This window comes from Toxorhynchites rutilus, chromosome 3 (assembly GCF_029784135.1).
Source record: "Toxorhynchites rutilus septentrionalis strain SRP chromosome 3, ASM2978413v1, whole genome shotgun sequence".
Lineage (NCBI taxonomy): Eukaryota > Metazoa > Arthropoda > Insecta > Diptera > Culicidae > Toxorhynchites > Toxorhynchites rutilus.
The window spans coordinates 229,264,076-229,285,351 of NC_073746.1; the positions used below are offsets into that span (position 1 = coordinate 229,264,076).

General features: G+C 39.8%; 3 protein-coding genes across 4 annotated transcripts in view; 2 read left to right on the plus strand and 1 right to left on the minus strand.

Moving 5' to 3' along the window:
* The window catches only part of LOC129779654 (fatty acid hydroxylase domain-containing protein 2-like), a 68,351-nt gene extending 62,566 nt beyond the window's left edge, over window positions 1-5,785 (plus strand). Inside the window, exons 2-4 of one of the 2 annotated variants that reach the window (XR_008743730.1) lie at window positions 4,489-5,125; window positions 5,195-5,435; window positions 5,504-5,785. Coding sequence is in view for 1 of the 2 variants with exons in the window: in XM_055787247.1 (XP_055643222.1) it covers window positions 4,489-5,125; window positions 5,195-5,336 (779 nt within the window). In the remaining variant the exon portion in view is untranslated. Of the gene's footprint in view, window positions 1-4,488; window positions 5,126-5,194 lie in introns of both variants that reach the window. The other variant, XM_055787247.1, reaches the window with a different exon arrangement.
* Window positions 5,786-10,531: 4,746 nt separating this feature from the next.
* LOC129777303 (uncharacterized) lies at window positions 10,532-12,292 on the minus strand. Its single transcript, XM_055783521.1, has 3 exons — window positions 12,190-12,292; window positions 12,062-12,114; window positions 10,532-11,984 (listed from the first exon to the last, which is right to left on the minus strand). Exons 2-3 carry the CDS (start codon window positions 12,083-12,085, stop codon window positions 10,665-10,667), a joined length of 1,344 nt encoding a protein of 447 aa, XP_055639496.1. The 5' UTR covers window positions 12,086-12,114; window positions 12,190-12,292; the 3' UTR covers window positions 10,532-10,664.
* A 6,590-nt stretch (window positions 12,293-18,882) lies between these two features.
* LOC129777435 (cytochrome c oxidase assembly protein COX15 homolog) lies at window positions 18,883-20,613 on the plus strand. The gene is made up of 4 exons (XM_055783694.1): window positions 18,883-19,173; window positions 19,226-19,367; window positions 19,504-19,636; window positions 19,693-20,613. Exons 1-4 carry the CDS (start codon window positions 19,024-19,026, stop codon window positions 20,546-20,548), a joined length of 1,281 nt encoding a protein of 426 aa, XP_055639669.1. The 5' UTR covers window positions 18,883-19,023; the 3' UTR covers window positions 20,549-20,613.
* The last annotated feature ends 663 nt before the right edge of the window (window positions 20,614-21,276 follow it).

Here is a 21,276-nt window from a genome sequence, read left to right on the forward strand (position 1 = left end):
GAAAATAATTGGATACAGATTCTCACATACTTTGATGGATGAACGCCAATCGGTTGTGGAAACAGCGATTTAAATTTGCTGTTTCCACAACAAACTGGCCTTGGTGGCATAGCCTAAATAAAACTGCATTCTTTCAAAAATCAAGCCGATGGCAATGTTTTTCCATCAACAATACACATTTTGTACAGATCAGATTTTCATTATGTACGCGTATGCTGATTATACATGCAATTTTACAAAAAGTCTCGTACTGAAAATTTTTACCTTGGCGCTTGCGTCACTTTGCGAGATTACGACAGTACTGTTCTCCAATCTTGTACATAACCAATTCTTGCCTAGTCATGCTACACATGATCAACCACCCAGTAAACTCTGTCCATAGACTGATGTCCAAAATATCATTTACAGACTCCGCATCGTCTGATAGTGGCTCTGACCGTTGCGCTTGTGTCAGCTGCAACGTCAATGGTGGTGTTTGCATTGTCACAAGACTGGGCGTTTGTTGAAACAACGAATGTTTGGCAGTCGACGAAGATGGTACCGTGGTGGATGCTGATGTCTTACGTTATTTACGATTGAGAGTTTATAGCGCAATTTGACCATCACCAGGAAGCGAAGATGATGTTGATCCTCACGTGTTTGATATGTATTTCGGTTGGTTTTGGTGAGCTCTAGGTGTAGTAATATTATAAGCTGTGCTGAATAAAGTTGCTATGTATGGTCATGTTCTTGGGATCAGCAAAGTTTCTGGTCGGTCTCATTGGGTCGCGGATGCGCTATAAACCTTCCAATTGCCGGTCTGAGTTTCATCTCTTAGTCGAACTGAGCGTTCGAAGCACCCACGACGATTTTGATATCCTGTAAATCATCATCGCAATAGAAGCTACTCCCAGCTCGTGTTTTTACACCAGTTCTGGTGGATGGTATAACCACCTTTGAATGAACACGCCCGTTATGCCCGATTGTTCGACGACAGACCAGAATCTTTAGAAAGTTATGTTTATACGCACGACATTTTCGCCAACTCAAAGCAACATATGATATCGAATCGAATTGGGTTTCCGTTGAACGAAGAAAGTAACAGTTGTTACCCGTTCGTACTCTAAAAAATCTTTTACGAGATCTTTAAACAATGTTGCAACTCCGATGTCTTCAATGAACCCTTGTAAGAGGGTCGTCTGCATCATCTACGTGGAATGTGCTGGTATAGGATTGCATACAATATTGCGTCAACAACCTATTGGATCTTATTCTGCCGGGGTAAGACGAGTCACTTCTAGTTTTATAAGAAATCCTTAGTTCTTTGGCAAATATGTTACGCAAGAAGCATGATTAGTCTATTTTTGTCGTTTCGAAACACTTGGCAACACTTGAGCGCACGAAATATTAAAATTGTAAACAAAACAAAGTTTTCGTCCATTGCGATTGCAAGCGATCTAATTTTCAAGGCAACCAAAATAAGGATTTTTCCAGCAAAAACTGTATTTCATTCTGCGTTAAAAGGTATGTAAAATGTAATATAAAATGCATGAAAAGTGCAAAATAATGCACAAGGTGCTCTGGGGGAAGACGGTCCACTTTCGACGGGGTAAAAGCGCCATACGTCGTGTTATTGAATGATTTTCATATCAAATAAAAAAAACATATTTTTGCTCGTCTCTTTACACACAAATGCCCCGAAAGTGCATAAGGAAGTCGTCGAATAATCGTCCTTATAGATTCCGAATTTTTCACGAATATATGCAAAACTCCGCACGTGGAATATTGATTACCTTTTCAGAAGTTTTTGTGTAGTTCATGAACAACCCTAAACGTTTAGTACCTTAGACAACACTATTCGTGTTATTTTTACTAGACTAAACTGTTTGAAAATAGCATCACGCCGTCTTACCCCGGCATGGTCCGTTACCCCGCGGGATGTCCTTACCGCGCCAGCGAAATAAAAAGCAATTTTTTATCATTTCAAAAATTAATGAAAAAACGCAAAAAAGTTATACAATCAACAGTTGCACATTTTTTAATAGTAGATTAGGGGAAATCCTGAAGGACGTTTAAATGAAAATTGGTTTTCTTAGGAGGACGGTCTTACCCCGTCTTCTCCTATGCTTGAAAGTAGGCAAAGGTCCACAAGTTTTTAAGGTCGAATAATCAAATTCTTTCAATAATACCATGACTTCAACAGTTTTGTTCAAATTACAATGTACTTAGTATCGCAATAAGTTCTGTCAGGTAAATAGCGACTGCTTTTTTGAAGCGAAAAAGGTCGTGTAGTGCGATGTCCCTCCTTCACTCTAATAATGTTTCAGGGTCACATCAGTATTTTTTGGTTTCCTAGAACTATGAAGTTTGGTGTGTACAAGAAGCTCGTGGCCACTGTCATGTTATTAAAGCGAAAAAACAAAGCAGATCTACGAGTTGCTCAAACCGCTTCCTATCAATGAACAATTCGTATTTCGTTCACTACAACAGTACAACGAAATATCTGAAACAGCAGATAGAACCAGAGAGGAGCGCTCGAGATCGGTACGGCTGCACAATGTCATCCATGCTATTCTGTTCGCAAACGCGTACGAAACTACTAAAACGGTTCAAAAGCGTGGCCAGTAGCAATCGTACCAGACTTCATCTACACCCAAACTAGCGTTGGCAGAAAACATTTCATCTTCAGCAGAAAAAATGCATTTTCGTGTCCTGAAGGGTCAAATGAGCAAATAAAATCATCTGTTTCAAAATCTTCAAAATGTTTGTATGTATGGGAGCAGACATCTCTTTCTTTTTTTCTTTTTTCATCTCTTTTGGAATTGCTCACAAAAAAAAGTCCATACGATGTCAACGGGGATCGAACCAAGGCTGGCTGTAATGCTGTAATGTGGCAAAGTATGCGAACAACTTTAATGCGTGCTTATTTGCTATGTGTCTCTTGTTTCGCTCGCTCATACATCCTCAAATAATATCCTCATATATTGTTTCACAGTAATAATAAAAAAATATCCTCAAATATTGTTTCACAGTAATATTCGAGTGGTGGGAAACATCATTTTGATCTGCTCGAATGATATTATTAATTTATAATTTATTTCGCCAATTTAAGAACTACTTACTACACGAAACTTCGAATGAATGTCTGTTTATTAAGCATTGGAATGGATAAAAAAAACTCATTTTGATAAATCAAAGCCGACCTACGGGTTTACAGTATCCAATTTTCTTCCAGTTTTTTATAAGGGCAATCTTCCAGTTTTTTGAAAAAAATTGTTGCAACCCTGCGCTCTGCGTGCACTTTATCTATTGGTTAACAGCGAATACTTATTCGAACTCACTATATATATAAAGTTGAATGGTTAGTTGCTAAACTGGACATGAAGCGATAGAACGTCAATTGAAAAAAGTAGAGATCGATATTATTTACTGTTCAAACGGCACTTTGCATGCGCAAATAATCTTTACCAATTACGTATGCAAGAAGCCTTATCAATTAGGTTAAAAACGATAGAATTAGATAATACCTTTCCACAGAATATTAAATTATATCATTAAACTGACACTCTTTTATATAATGTTACACAACTTATAATCAAAGAGAAGACCAGTTTTCCGGTTTACTCACATGACAAGACACTTTTCTCGATCTTGGTTTCGCATCATTTGTTTATTTGATGTTCACAACTTCTCAAAGCTATTTTACAGAATTGTGTCACTACGTTGCAAATTGATCCCAAGATCAAACAGCACCGCTTTCAGTATTATTCCAAATTCTTCCACAGAGGTGAAAGAGTTTTTTTTATCATTTTTGTCATTGAGACGAATACGAAAAAGACGTGACCGAGAATTCCCACTACATAGAAGACTCATTACTCACATTGAACATTTATGACAGAATCGTTGATGGCCGATTCTGATTGTGATTATTAATTTGGTAAATTAGAAATTTTCTTGTATCCATGTGCAATGTGTCCTCGGTTCGTATTGTACCTTTGCTGTATATTTTCGATTTTGTTTCACACACGAGTTCTAATGAGTATGACAAACTGCATCTAGTATTACAAAAAAGCATAACACGCCACCTTCAAGGAAAATATGGATAGAAACGGTTGACTGCGCTCTCCAAAAGAACAACTACCTATGCATGTGGATTATCTCAATTTTAATGCTCAAATTATAGGCTTTCCAACTAAACGGAGTAAAACGCCACAGCAGACTTCAATATCAACCATACCATAATAACAAACAATCGGTACTTATTTTTTTTGCGTCTTTCTGTTAATCTTAAACATCCACTCAGATTTTAACATATTGTATTAGAATTACAACTATTGTCTATGACTGTTTTCAACCAATCCAACCAACCGGCCAGGACTACCCCTTATGTTTTTTGCATTGATATTTTTGCTGTCCGAGATATTCGAGTGGGTCGTGCACTCCGTTTCGTACACTTCTCCTATGCATCGTGTATAAATAAAAGTGTTTCTCTTTATTTCTCCCCTCCAGGTGACAATCCAGATAACATCTACCTTTGGTTCCTGACAGCATGGGCTTACGGTCTCTTCTGGATCATCGGCGGATTGTTTGTCTTCATGGATGTCACCAACAAACCAGCCTTCATGCGAAAATACAAAAATCAACCCGGCACAAACGAACCACTCGAAATGGACAAACTGAAAAATCTGGTAAAAACGGTACTCATCAATCAATTTGTTTGGGGTCTCCCGACAACCTTTGCTACGTATTACGCCCGTAAGTTCCTGGTCAACGATATACCGGACATTCGAGAGCTGCCGTCAATCGATATCATCATACGGGACCTCCTGATATGTATTCTTGTTTGGGAGATCACCTTCTACTATAGCCACCGTCTCCTGCACTCCAGCTTCTTTTACAAACACATCCACAAGAAGCATCACGAGTGGTCAGCACCCGTCGCGTGGGCCGCAATGTACGCTCATCCGTTCGAATACATCATCAGTGATTTACTCCCGGTGTACGCAGGACCTGCATTGTTGATCAGTCATCCGGTGACAATTGCGCTCTGGTTTGTGTTTGTCATGATGGACACATTGGTGGATCATTCCGGTTACCATTTACCTGTACTCGGTAGTTCAGAGCAGCATGATTATCATCATTTGAAGTAAGTTTTAAGTTATCCTTCCTCCAACACTATTTCCAAAGCTGTACCTGGAACATTCTTCAATTCCAGATTCAACCAATGCTACGGACTATTCGGCTGGTGGGACACTCTTCATGGCACGAATGAAGAATTCCGGAAAAAGAAACAATATCTACGCAATAAGCGAATATTCTCGACCAAATCCGCCAGAGAAATTATTCCGGATGAGTGAAAACCAAGTGTCCACAATTTGTACAGCATCTTTAATTGAGGTGGAAAAAGGGAATCACTTTTTGGTGACTTATTTCTGAATAATATCTACGTTGTTAATGTTAGTCTTATATATCGCAAGTATGGATATTCAAATTACTAGTCTAGTTTTAACTGATACCATTTTAGGTTTATTATTGTTAGTTTTATGGTGATGAAAGATAAAAAATGGCTCAATTTAAAAAAAATCGGAGCAAGTTCTTCACCGAAAAAACGACACCAATGATTGGATTGAGCATTCAAAATAATTAACGAATTCTGAAATTATCATAGCTGAACAAAAACTGATATCATGGTACTGATACATAATGTAAATATGGATTCAAATGGTATTTCCAAACAGATTGTGAAGAATCTATTTAAAAATAATAACATACTACGGGTTACTCGAATAAATTTATATTTACTATATTTACTTTTATTACTCTTTTCTCCCTACTCACGACGATGCCTCAAGCATCGTCTATGCATCTTACTCAAACCGTAACCAGTGTGTCCCAGAAATTACATCACGGAAAAAACACTGTAAAAAAATTACCCATTGAGTATTTTCTCTTGAAAATTTGGGTAGAAGTGGCTTTGGATGAATTGTTTATAATGTATTTTTATCGCCGTAAGTTTTTCGAAAATTGGAAAAAATGGCGTCATCAGAAAAGCAACGTCGCGAATTGATTTTGCGCAAGCACCTGGAAAGTTCTTAACTCTCTTATCGGAACATCGGAAAACAACTCGGAATCGCACAGTCAACGGTAAATCGTGTGATTAAACGTTCGATGGAATCGTTAACTGTGGATAATGGAAATTTAACGTGCCCCACGATTTTATTTTAGTCTCATCAATGCCCTAAATTAAAGAAGGAAGGGGTGTAATAACTGCTAACTGCTACTTGCCTAATTATTTTCTAGTTTTTAGTACATTGCTATATTTAATCACAATAAAACCGTTTAAGCTTAAGCTTGGGTAGACTGTACAATTCGTAGTTGCTCTCCGTGATTGATCTGAATCAACAAAATTGCACAAAGAACACACAGAATGACGCTTGGGACTAGCAAATCATTCTCGTTGTGCAATTCTCGGTGATTCGAGCTTTAAATGGTCAATAACGACGCCGGCCACGTCCTTACAGTCACCAGGGGAAGGGAAGGAATGTTAGCATGATATTCGCCGCCCGAAGGCCAGATTTAATCACAATGAAACCGTTTAACTTAAAAAGTTTTTTTTTACTTATTTTATTTTGTCTAAAAATCTAAAAAGGATCGGTCAAGTAGGTGATTTTTTACAGTGTTTTTCCCGTAATGCAATTTGATGTAGGACACCCTTCAGTTTGGAGCAACTATCAGTCCGCTGTAAGTTGCAAGTGCGAACTATTGGAGGGCTAACAATTTTCAGAAATAAACTATCGGAACGTCCGGTTTAGATCACGGGAGTGTTTGATTAGATCAACAACGTAGAGATTTTCTTCACAGAAGCGGCAAGACGATGATGTAGTGCCACTAATAGTGCAACAATTTTATCTATATCGTAGGTTTTAGGATATTTGGAATCGTGCCATGGATGAGATACCATGAAGTCGTTAACCAGAAATCGATTTCGATTCTGGTAGTAGGCCAGTAGTAGACAGACACGAAGCATGGACAATGTTCAGAGTAGACTCGATCTATTACAACATCGAACGCTTAGATTAATCTGAGACGATGTAGAGAAAATCGGAATATGGAGAAAAAGAATGAAAATTCACGAAAATTCTAGTAGTTCGGTTTAGCTTTACCTGGAAATATTTGATTTATAATGATGTTTTCAATTTTACAAGTACAAATTCACTTAAAATTTGTTGTGCTAGATTCCATCTACTTCCAAGCTCGCTTCGGGATCAACATGCATCGTTGTGATCGCTCCACTCCACCAGAGCTTTCTAAGATTAAATTATTAGGAGTCAAAGCCTCATAGCTGGTTGACTCTAGTGGAACGTAGGTCAACAGTCAAGTGTTGACTATGGCTTCTGCATCTACGACAACCGTTTTCAAAACTTCTTCGTCCGGACTTCGTTGTGCGTCCAGAATTGTCCCAAAAGCTGGTTTCACCAATTAGACCATCCGCTTCTAAGCGCCACCCACTGTGAATCACCCGATGGAAAGATTGACCAACTGGTCTCAGAGTTCGTTAGAACTGTAGCTAAACGTGCATTGCATTCCTTGTTCTAATTTTTAAACAAATAATTCGCTCCATGAAAATTCATCGTCATTGAATAATTCCACTGAAGACCTCCACTGGTGATCTTCTCCTTGAAACAAATCTTCTCACTGCCATTACACAACTTTGCGTTGATAAGCCATGGACAACCTCCAAATGGACAGCGCGGATAACGGATGAGTCCTAAATAGCGGGGCTGAATTCATGTCACGTTTTCCACCATACGCGCAGGAGGGAGACAAATAGCTGTGTATGATTTTGTTCTCCTCTTTGTCAGCGTTGTTCGTGCTAGGTGTGTTTTCGGTTGTTTACTATGAAGGTCGCGGAACAGAATTTTATCCGAGAGCGCGTCTTTCGGATGCTTGGACAGCATCCAATATTGTGTTCTGGCCGAACCTAGCTTCGTGCCTGTTCTATCCCAGCTATCACGAAGCACCTTGTTGAAGTGTTCATATGAAAATGTACGACGAATCGCAGCAACCACTGACTGCGATAGAAGAAATTTTTCATTCCATGTGCAACGTATAAAGTGAATAGACGTATTCCAGTCTAGTTTTTTATTTAACCCATTTGGAAGACATATTAGTGCCATTACGCAAATGTCACTCTGGATGGATCTGTACGTAAAGAAACCCAAGCCGCGGCCAATCGAGTCGTATTGAGTCATACAGTCTGTGTACGAAAATAATTGGAAAGCCACTGTGATATTCCATAAAACACCGATAAATCTTTTATGTAAATACGCCTAACAATCGCTCACATTCGTATCAATCAGCACTCTCTTAGTTTACCAATACCTCATCAGAGCTACATTCTAATTCAGGATACCACATCCTCCCCCGGCAGAAACCATAATAAGAATAGAATGTAATCTAATCAATGGATGCAATGCCCAGACTTTCGAAAGGAATATTTTCGACTCTTGTAGTCTTATTAACTAAATTACCGCAATATCTTTCCTATCATCAAAGTTTGTTTTTTTTTTGTTGCTAGATATGCCTCATCCTCCGGAAGCACTAAAAACGATCAATAAACGAAGTATGTGTGGAGTGTGATATTGAAAAAAAAATTATCATTCGTCCTATTGATTATTTATTGTTTTAACTTGGAAAATAACGTATCGATATTTTGAACTGATTCTAAGATTTTTTTGTTTTTTTTTTGGCCTTGGGCTGGTCCCGACTCAATATGGTGAATCTATAGATTTTGATATTACTAATTACTACAAGCTGGCCTTGGGCTTTACCCGACTCAACTGTTTCGCATACCTTGTTCAAAGCAATGTCTGTCAGTGTGGAAACGGTTACGATGACATCGATCACGCAGTTTGGTAATGTACGGATAATTACGCAGTCAGAGAGTACCTTTTGAATGCCCTTGAGGCCCAAGGAAGACAACCCTATGTTCCTGTTAGAGACGTGTAAGGAACTCGCGACATCTACTATATGCAGTTGATCTATATGTTTGTGAAACGGTCTAGCATATGAATTTAATGCTTTCAGGATACCACAGCCACCACAGCTCAACAACTCAAATCCCGTATCATTAGACGTGCCAAAAAAGTGGACTTCAAGTTGGCCATGACCATGATGGCGGGGGTTCCGGAAGATTCAAGATGAAAGTCCACTATTTGTCTGGAGAGGTGATTTATTTCCTAATGCAGTTCGCGTCTTTATCCGGAGTTTGGAGATGTGGAGGAAACTCCGGAACACGTTGATTTTATTTGTCCCAGATTCACCGCAAGACGTGAATGTCTGGTTGACCCTCATGCTGAGAATATCGTGGAGGCAATGTGTCGCGACGGGGACACCTGAAATGCAGTGAACACCGTAATCGTACACATCATGTCCGAGCTACAGCGGAATTGTAGGGCCGACCAACGCGCAGACAATGTCTGTCGGTGGAAGGTGAACAACTGCGACGGCTGTTGTAATGAATGATACCCCACGGGAGTAGCTGTGGCGGAGTGAGCGTCATGTTGGAGGGCACTACCTAATCAGGGCACCTTTAGGAAGAGGAATCCTGCGAGGGTGACTGTGACGGGGGGCGCCACTTTGGAGGGCGCTTCCTAGTCGATTCTCGTCTCGACAGATGAAAAACCCCGCGAGGGTGTCTGTGACGGGTTGCGCGTCAAGTTAGAGGGCAATTCCAAATCGGTGCACGTCTCGACGGGTGAACGGGTGCTGGCATAGTTGGAATGAAATGAAGATAGAAAAAGGGTATGAACAACAGGTGAAGTACATAAGCACCGCCGCCTCCCGAAGTAGTCGCCAAGATGTAGTCCGGGGGGGAACGAGGCAACGAAGAGAGTTTGGTTCTGGTGGGTGTGACCCCCACACGATGTCTAGATTAACCCGTTCCAGATAAGGCTGGTAGAGCTTTCTTAACTTCTTAACAAAAAAAAATTCCACCATGGCGTCGAAAAAATAACACCGGGAAAACGAAGAGTGTTGAGATTAGATATGAGTTCAATCAATTCTCCACTGCTCATCGTTGATTCGATCATCCCATCCGATGCCTGCTGCCCATATATCGTGCATAATTTTCCTGCCATGGATCAAAAAGTAAACAATAAGCCTCAGATTGTTGGACTGAGGTTCAGTGGAATGAAAGACCAAGTTTAAATAATTATTAATTAAGTTTTATTAATTATACGATGTGTTCACTGCGCGTTCTAATTTTTGAATGAACATGTTTGTTCAAGCACACAGCAGAAGGCTGATGGTGTGCTCTCGCTTTGCTATGCTGCCACCGTGCGCATACACAAGGTGTTTAAATGCACAAGGTGGTACGTTCGTTGTTCTATCAACACAGATTGTCAAAGAAGCGCATCGAAGAAGTATTCGAAGCTCTCTGGAAGATTAACCTGTTCTTCGTATCAAGCAGCCCTTCTACTTGAAACCACATGATACATTTAATTTTATTTCTCATCTTTCAAAACAAACAAAATAAGAAAACGATTCAAAATATTTTTGATATAGTTATACGGTTTTATTGAAATTTTATTTCAATTGGCAGCTTGTTATAAAACACATTCTATTCGATGGATACAATATATAGTGAACACCAAATTTGCCCTGAGAAGTTCACATTCCATGTTCTAATTTGCAAAACTAACACCGTATGGGATGACTACAGTTTTTCTTTGATTATAAACCGTATCCATAATCAAATGTCGGTAAATATCATTCGTCTTCAATTTAGCGAAGAAATCCATTACAATCTGGAACCGATTTGTTTCGTTATAATTACTTATGTCATAAGGGGAGCTCAACATTTCGTAGTGTATATTCTTTTCCTTCGTCACAAAAGTGTATCTTTGCTTTTCCACCTCTTTGGGTATCACTCCAAGAGTATCGATGGCAGTTCTGTTCCTGGTCGTCGAGTTAAGTGGCTCATGCTGTGTTGGTACAAATACCCTTTTAATCTGCTTCTCAAAAACGGCATAGTCAGAGCCATAACAATAATCATTATGACGGAATGTATACGGGAATTCAGGATTAAATATACCATGAGAATTGACCCAAACACATGATGCGGACACTCCGTAAGCAACTTCCATGCCGAGGCATAACTCTTCGGTCCACACCGAGATTGAACCTCCACAACTCTTATCCGCCAGAGAGATTGCTTCCTTTGCCGTTCTAAATACATTCAGTATCATCATAGGGCTCGGCTCACAAGAATCATCTTTCAAGAAAAATTCTACGCTAGAACCATACACAACTGTCGGCTTCAGCTCTTTAGAATCGCTAGGGTTCTGGATCATCTTTAGTCCAGTTTGCGAAGCCTTAGTAACCACTTCGACCATCTCTTTCTCGAATGACACTTTTTCGTTGAAAGGCTTAAGCTTGCCCTCCAATAGCTGGATGAATTTATCCTGAATTGTTTCCTGCACAAGAAGATTTCTTATAACCCACGGAACGGAATTGTTCAGCCAAGCCGTTGCCAACAAATCTGTTGCCGATTCTATATCGCTCGAAGCGAAGATAATCATTGTGCAGTAGGAGACAGGCAAATCGGACTTCGGAATTGCTATCGCTGACGCAATTCCAATTTCAAAGTGGTGAAACTCCATCAGCTTCTTGATGAAGGCATCCTTTGATGTACAATCTCCGATGAAACTAAGATTGAAACCACAACTGGTAGCTTGCATCGAAGTATATAAGTCTATTATTATCTCGAAGACCGATTTCCGGGTGTCTATTACCACACGATTCTCACTGTCCTGATCACCATACGCGCCGTAGTTTTTCTGCCCTGCGTGAAATTGCATGAATTTTACAGCCAGATCTATTTGATATACCATTTCCGAATATGGTATACTGGTAATGGTTTCCGATAGAGCCTTTTTATGTTCCAATATGAAATCATGGAAAGCATATTCAGCTTTGCAACTGGAGACCGCTTTTGGAATGTACTGAAATGAAAATTTTATTAATTTTAAATTATAATTTGAATTACGCATCGTATATTATGTTAGAATAGCTCACTTACGGAATATTCTAAACGAGAACTCATGTTTGATCGCTGTTATCCTCTTTGTGGACCTATTGATTCAGGAATGACACAAAAAATTTCATATACGTTATCAGCTAGTCTTTAAAAGAATATTTTGAGCATACTTTCGCTTTTTAGTAAATGATAAGAATGAAGTTAACGCGAACAAAAACTAAAACACGTTATCTTCAACTGGTGATTACGAAGACTATCAAAACGGAAAACCAAAAACGTAAACAGCCCGAGTGCCCACTGTCGCTACACTAAAAGGAATAATTAGTAAATATAACCTACTTTGGGTGCCTACCTATTTTTACAGTGCGCCCGTGGCCGAGTGCCGAGCTTCACAAATACAGGGTGGGCCATTTAAAGTGGAAGCATCTGGCAACCCCATAACTTTTGACAGAGATGACAGATTAACAAATGTCATACCGCGTTGGAAGCGTCATTTCAGTACAATTTTAACCATGGAACAATACACACCTAAACAACGCGCTGAAATTGTTCAGCTGTACATTCAAAATAACTTCTCAATTGTGTTAACTAAACGTGCGTGGAAAAATAAAAATAAAGTTAAAACATCGCCTGGAGACAACACTATACGTCGATTATATGCCAAATTTATATCGTCTGGTAGTGTTGGTAATGCCAGTCATCTGTCCAGACAACGACCAAGACATTTCGACGAGAATATTGATGCCGTTCGAGCCAGTGTTGCAGAGACTCCATCGACATCAGGTCGCTATCGTTCGCAAGAGTTAGGCATCTTTTCATTGCCATTTGTTCGTGAAAATGAATTGGACAATTACTGGTTCCAACAGGACGGCGCTTCATGCCATAAAGGGTGTGTCACATCAAATTGCATCACGGAAAAAACGCTGTAGAAATTCTCCCAGTAGACGGATCCTTTTGAAAATTTTAGACAGTAAAATAAAAACTATTAAACAACTTTTGGCATTTTCTTTTTATTCATACTTCGAGTCCAAGCCCGTATGCTCACACCTTCCTCTTCACCCCGTCCATAAGGTTCTGTACAACGTCAGGTTGTAGTTTTTTTTGAACAGAAATCCATTTTCTCTTGAAGTCCGCCTCCGATTTGACAACTTTTGGGTTCTTCCGGAGGGCCTGCTTCGTAATCGCCCAATATTTCTCTATTGGGCGAAGCTCCGGCGCGTTGGGCGGTTCATTTCCTTTGGCACGAAGGTGACCCCGTTGGCTTCGTACCACTCCAACACGTCCTTTGAATAGTGGCACGAAGCGAGATCCGGCCAGAAGATGGTCGGGCCCTCGTACTGCTTCAATAGTGGTAGTAAGCGCTTCTGTAGGCACTCCTTCAGGTAAACCTGCCCGTTTACCGTGCCGGTCATCACGAAGGGGGCGCTCCACTTTCCGCAAGAGCAGATCGCTTGCCACACCATGTACATTTTGGCAAACTTGGATAGTTTCTGCTTGCGAATCTCCTCCGGAACGCTGGATTTGTCCTCTGCGGAGAAGAACAACAGGCCCGGCAGCTGACAAAAGTCCGCTTTGACGTAGGTTTCGTCGTCCATTACCAGGCAATGCGGCTTCGTCAGCATTTCGGTGTACAGCTTCCGGGCTCGCGTCTTCCCCACCATGTTTTGCCTTTCGTCGCGGTTAGGAGCCTTCTGAACCTTGTATGTACGCAGGCCCTCCCGCTGCTTGGTCCGCTGGACGAATGAACTTGACAAATTCAGCTTATTGGCGACATCCCGGACCGAACTTCTCGGATCACGTCTAAACTGCTTAACTACGCGCTTGTGATCTTTTTCACTGACGGAGCATCCATTTTAACCGTTCTTCACCTTCCGGTCGATGGTTAGGTTCTCGAAGTATCATTTTAGTACTCTGCTGACCGTGGATTGGACGATTCCCAGCATCTTACCGATGTCCCGATGTGACAACTCCGGATTCTCGAAATGAGTGTACAGGATTAATTCACGACGCTCTTTTTCGTTCGACGACATTTTTCCAAATTTACGAAAAATTGACAGTGAAGCATGGCCAACGTGATCTATACACTCTTATCTGATTATAAGCGAAAGCTGAAGATATAATTCCTAAAAAATAAATTTCTACAGCGTTTTTTCCGTGATGCAATTTGATGTGACACACCCTTTACAGCGGCTGCCACGACCAAATTATTGCGCGAATAGTTCCCCGGAAGATTAATATCGAAAAACGGCGATTATGACTGGCCACCGAGATCCCCTGATTTGACGCCTCCTGACTTTTTTTTATGGGGATATTTAAAATCCAAGGTATACATTGGTAAACCAAGGACCCTGGCTGCGCTGAAAGACAATATCCGACAAGAAATTGCTGCCATATCGGCCGAAACATTGGGCAAAGTGATGGAAAATGCCGAAAAAAGGGCACATTTTGCGGTCAAGGCCAGAGGCGGTCATTTACGAGATATCATAATCAAAAAGTAGTTAGAACAAATCGCCTTGGACCAAAATAAATGAATTTAAAAAAAAAAAATTTTAAATTCCACTTCTTTACTTTGCTATTGCAAAAACAAATCCTTCCACTTTAAATGGCCCACCCTGTATCAGACCAGGCGCAAATTGAGACGCGTATAGCGCGAGTAACCTGCCGCGATATAGCGCCTGTTTTTGTGACTAATGAAAACAGATAGAACGGCGCAAATTGGTCAGATGACGCGAGAGTGTGGAGCGCTCGTGTGACACGACTCGCGTGAAGCTGTGGCTGAACCAAAGTTTCTCGTGCTGGTCGTACCGGTCGGGTGATTGTGTTAGTAAATAAATATATCGCGCAAATCTGTGTGAATCAGACGTTGTATGCGAGTGGCACGTTATTTACACCAAACTGCGACTGAATATGCGCTCCACCACGCTACGTTTGTGGCACGTATGAGTCGTGTTGGTAGTCTCGTGTTCGTTTACGAGCGCTATACGCTTCTCAATTTGCGCCTTGCCTCATGCGAGGGGTTCGGGATCGATTACCGTTCTGGCCCGGGGATATTTGTAAAAGCAGTTTCGTCCGACTTGCGCTGTTGTCACGCGTATCCTAGAGAATGTCACTCAGAATATTATCGAAACGAGTTATTTGGAAATAAATTTCATTTAAGTACAAGATATACAAATTTTCGCTCAGCTTCACATCGATGGCATGATATAAGCTGTATTCAAGCTTGCTGCAAGATAATAAATAATTTTCTGAATTATTCTTTATACTTTCTAAATTTTCTAATATTGTAGTTCGAGTATCGAGTTCGAGTTTGAAATTTACTCAAACTCACATTTGTGAGTAATATGAATTTGTCTCACCAATCTCGTACAACTTGTTTTCGTTGTAAGGAAGATAGTTTGACAGATTCGCATAAATTCGCAATTCAATGTGAATTACTTTAGCGAAAATATTTCGCAAGAACCAATTTCGCATCCAAAAAATTCGCTCATTCTAAAGCAAGCTTTATCCCCCAAAACGAATTCGTCTCTCTCTCTCTCTCTCAAGTTTTGGTTCATCTTTATATGGACGTAAAAATAAGAATGATTTGCTAGTCCCAAGCGTCATTCTGTGTGTTCTTTGTGCAATTTGGTTGGTTCAGGTCAATCACGGAAAGCAACTACGAATTATACAGTCTACTCAAGCTCAAGCTCTTTATATGGACGTAAAAATAAGATTGCGTTTGCGGTGACATGTAGATTGAAGTCAGTTGAATGAAGAGACAGATTTGTATTGATTAGTCGCGCCAGTTAGAATAACCTCTGACTGGACTGGTTCATCAGTCATCCTCGCTAGTCAACGCTTGTCAATTCATTTTCGAGTAAATTAACTTCTTCTTGACGGCAGCTGCCGAAGCAGTTCTAGTCGAAGCGAAGCTACCCCCCAGCAAACATTAAATCGCATAACAAGAGTATATATAACATCATATGCCCTAAAATTTGGTTGGCATATAATGCGCCTAACTGGCATATGCATACAAAAGTGGAGGCCATATACATACATGGCAAATGCTTACCGAATTTGTTTGGATGAATATGCAACTTTGACCGGCTATAATAGCGACTTTTGCCATACTCATATACGATTTATTACAGACATAGGAAAAAAACAAATGGCGCAAAATATTTTCGTGAAATGTTTATTATAGCCTCACGAATCGCCATTTTTTATATGAGTATTTATGTTTGTAGAAATAATAATTGTTTGATTGACTTGTGTTGGGAGTGGGATATGAATGTTTGAAATGGCACAGATTGATGTTTGGTGAAAACTGCTCCGATGTGGATTCGAACTCCGGTCGTCTGGATTATCATCCACCAGCTATCTCGCGCGGCTATCTGAAATTTAATTCAACAGCGGTTAATACTTTCGAGTGCATCAGCATTTCATTGACACTTCAATATGATGTAATATGTTCTTTATTAGGATCAAATATGATTCACTGTTTCATGATTTTCTTCAGCATGCAACACGATTCAATACAGTACTGAATCGATTTAAATTATACGCTTATACGACACATAAACTGCATCAGCGTAATATACGCATATGATGCGGCTTAAATATATTTTACGACAATGTGATTAATAAAATTGATGTTTATTATACCGAATTGCGACTTAATTTGATAATGGTATTTAAAATCGAGTTTTTACATTTAATGCGATTTCAAATATACACGATACATACTTTGATTGATATTATATGCGATTATGATTTATTCGGATTTCTTGTAAGACTTGGCACGTGCAAAATTATACGATTTAATGTTTGCTGGGCCAGCAATCATTAAATCGCATAACAAGCGTATATATAACATCATATGCCCTAAAATTTGGTTGGCATATAATGCGCCTAACTGGCATATGCATGCAAAAGTGGAGGCCATAAACATACATGGCAAATGCTTACCGAATTTGTTTGGATGAATATGCAACTTTGACCGGCTATAATAGCGATTATGTTAGAATTGAATTGCGATCTAATATGAATATATTCATGAATTGTCAAAGCACCAAATACGACTTTTGCCATACTCATATACGATTTATTACAGACATACAAAAAAACAAATGGCGCAGAATATTTTCGTGAAATGTTTATTATAGCCTCACGAACCGCCATTTTTATATATGAGTATTTATGTTTGTAGAAATAATAATTGTTTGATTGGCTTGTGTTGGGAGTGGAATATGTATGTTTAAAATGGCACAGATTGATGTTTGGTGAAAACTGCTCCGATGTGGGTTCGAACTCCGGTCATCGGTATCATCATCCACCAGCAATCTCACGCTGCTATCTGAAATTTAATTCAACAGCGGTTAAAACTTTCAAGTACATCAGCATTTCATTGGCATTTCAATATGATGTAATATGTTCTTTATTAGGATCTAATATGATTTACTGTTTCATGATTTTCTTCAGCATGCAACACGATTTACTACAGTACCGAATCGATTAAAATTATACGCTTATACGACACACAAACTGCATCAGCGTAATATACGCATATGATGCGGATTAAATATATTTTACGACAATGTACATCATAAAATTGATGTTTATTATACCGAATTGCGACTTAATTTGATAATGGTATATAAAATCGAGTTTTTACATTTTATGCGATTTCAAATATGCACGATACATACTTTGATTGATATTATATGCGATTATGATTTATTCGGATTTCTTGTAAGACTTGGTACGTGCAAAATTATACGATTTAATGTTTGCTGGGTAGACTCTGCCTACATCAGAAAGTTGGACCAAGACAATCAAGATAGGTGCAACGAGACAAAAAAGTTTCTCTCAGCATCTCAAAAATAGAACGATGTAAGCAATATTGAAGCTTGCTGCAGGATAATAATTAATTTTTCGGATTTCTATTTATACTCTACTAAATTTTCTAATATTGAATTATAGCGAGTTCGAGATATACTTGAACACACATTTGTGAGTAATATGTATTTGTATTACCAATCTCGTAAAGCTTGTTAAGGCTAGGCGCAAATTGAGTCGCGTATGGCGCGACTAACTTGGCGCGATATAGCGCCTGTCTTTGTGGCTAATGAAAACAGATGGAACGGCAAGATGACGCAAGATGGAGGAGCGCTCGTAAGACACGACTCGCTCGACGCTGTGGCTGAGCCACAGTTTGCCGTGCTGCTCATGCTGGTTGTGTTGGTTGTGTTGGTTGTGTTGTGTGAATCAGACATTGTATGCGAGTGGCACGACATTTACACCAAACTGCGACTCAATATGCGCTCCACCACGCTACGTTTGTGGCATGTATGAGTCGTGTTGATAGTCTCGTGTTCGCTTACGAGCGCTATACGCTTCTCAATTTGCGCCTAGCCTAAGACGATATTTTGACAGATTCGCATGATTTCGTAATTCAATGTGAATGACTTCAGCGAAAATATTTCGCAAGAACCAATTTCGCCCTTGAAACATTCGCTCATTCTAAAACAATCTTGAGTCAAATGAAGACATGTCTTCAAACCTGGCATCGCTGCATGGCACCCTACCGTTATATAAATCAAGGCGCGTAGAAGTATATCCTAAGGTGGGCCAACTTGCTAAAACCACTCTTCAGCCATCTTGGAAATCTACTGTGTTTTGTTTGTAAACAAAACACAATACGCTAGTGCCGAAGCTCGCTCCTGATCAGTCTGTCTCTTTCACGCTTCAAGGAAATAATTCCCCTTCTGCTTTCTTCCGTACTGTTTTCATATACCGCTCCCCTAACCAACTTAGTGACGAAACGGCCTCACCTAGTACCATAGACCCGTCTTGATATAAATATCTTGTTCTAAACAAAACAAAACTAGTGACATTTAAAACGTCATAACATAATAATTTCGCAAGTTTTATGGCCCTTGAACGATCCGAGTAATGGGTGTTTATAATAGCAAGTTTATCTAATTTGTTGCATTTTAATCATCGCCGCGAAGACATTCCCAATCATGTTCAGATGTTTTCAGTTAGCTTCGCCGATTATTCGAACAGCGAATAGCTACACGGGATTTGCATTGAAACAACTGAATACGGGTCGTTCGTTAAGTTTCAGTAGTTTCACAAGCCGTGAGTCTAATCTACTGGGAAAAACTAAAAATGTAAATATTTGCTGCATTATGAATCATGAATGAAATAGTACTTTCATTTCAGGCTAATTTTTCTATGCCTGGAAATACTAAATTGTCGCTCACGCGATACTGCACAAAACCGGAAATCGCTAAGAAAGGTCAAAAAGTAGTTGGATACTGGCTGCTCGGATGCAGCGGAATGGTCTTTGTGGCTGTCGTATTAGGTGGAGTCATTCTATACATCTTTCTAGTCTATTGCGTTTGTATTGTTATAAAGGAGATTATCTATAGGACTGCTAAATAAATTCCTGTAGAAAACAAGATTAGGACTAACGTAATCTGTCTTATCTGCGATTAAAGGTGGGGTAACTCGGCTCACGGAGTCGGGGTTATCGATGGTAACGTGGAAGTTATTGGGTGAAAAGATGCCTCGAACATCACAAGAATGGGAGGCCGAATTCAAACGTTATCAACAGTTTCCTGAGTTTCAAATGTAAGCATGTTTCTGTATCGTTTCGTAAAAATAGCTCTAGGTTTGATATTTTTCAGCAAAAACAAGGATATGACACTCAACGAATTTAAAATGATCTGGCACATGGAGTATGGTCACCGTATGTGGGGTCGTCTAATAGGTGCTTTTTATGCACTGCCAGCTGTTTACTTTTGGACCAGAGGCTACTTGAATCGTGGTATGAAAATTCGAACCGTTGCATTTGGAGCTTTGATAGCAGCGCAGGGTTTAATGGGATGGTATATGGTAAAATCGGGACTAGAAGATCGTTTTCACGACGAAAGCGATGTTCCTCGAGTTTCACAGTATCGCTTAGCGGCTCATTTAGGTTTTGCATTTGTTCTGTACACATTGTTCCTGTGGTCAGCATTGGATAAGCTGCTACCAGCACAAAAACTGATTGGCCAAATTCCAGTTGCTACACTCAAATTCAAACGATACGCTCACGCTACTAAAGCGGCAGTTTTTTTTACGGCCCTATCCGGTGCTTTTGTGGCAGGCCTTGATGCTGGACTCATTTACAATTCATTCCCCAAAATGGCAGACCGATGGATTCCTAGCGATATTCTGGCGCTATCTCCAACGTTGCGGAATTTCACCGAAAACCCAACCACGGTTCAGTTTGATCATCGTGTACTTGGAACTGCAACTCTTGCGTTGATCTCCGGTATGTATCTTGTCTCAAGACGTCGGGTTCTTCCACCGAGAGCCTACACTGCGGCGACCGCGGTTGCCGTTATGGGATGGTTGCAGGTTGCTTTGGGAATCACTACTCTGCTAACGTATGTTCCGGTTTCTCTTGCCGCTAGTCATCAATCGGGCTCGCTAATTTTACTATCATTTGCCATATGGCTAACGCATGAGATGAAGTTGGTAAGGCGAATACCTAAGTAATATGTGAAAATGTGTATGTACGTTGTGGAAAGTTAATGCTGGAATAAACGTGTTTAAAAAATGGATTTTATTGCTAATTCTAATGGTGACATCATGCCTTTTTAATTTCCCCACTTGGCACATTCTTAAGCCAGGATGGATTACATTGAAATAGTATGTAGCCTCGTTACACACCATATGATCATGACTTCAATCGAAAAATAAAATGTCCGAGTCTTATACTTGTTAATTATTGACCCAAAAACTAGTGTCAACAACTTAAAAACTGCTTTGAAAACAGCATATCGAAATCACACAAATCTGTATATAAGTTGGCGCTCACTTGAAGATCCATTCAGTTATGATTGCTATGTGTCATTAGGATAGGCTGACCAAATAGTTCTGGACTGGAAACGGGAAACGTAAGCAAAAAACAAAAACCCATTTTTTAAAAGAATTTTACTGGGTGAATGAATCCGAGAATAAAACCAAACAATTAACCATTCTCATACAGTCATTCTATGCTAAAAACCGATAAAATGTTTCTCCTATTGCGTTAAAATTTGTAGTTTTGTTCCTTATCCAACCTGGTGCGGAAGCTCACATGGGTTCAGTACATCGTTGGTTCTCAAGAGAGTTGGTGTACTGATTCACACGTAAAGGTGGCCGTACACTGTTTGCCCGGAGGTTAAATATTTGTTATTTTTTTATAGATAAGGTTTGATTTGATATTTGTACAAACACTATTT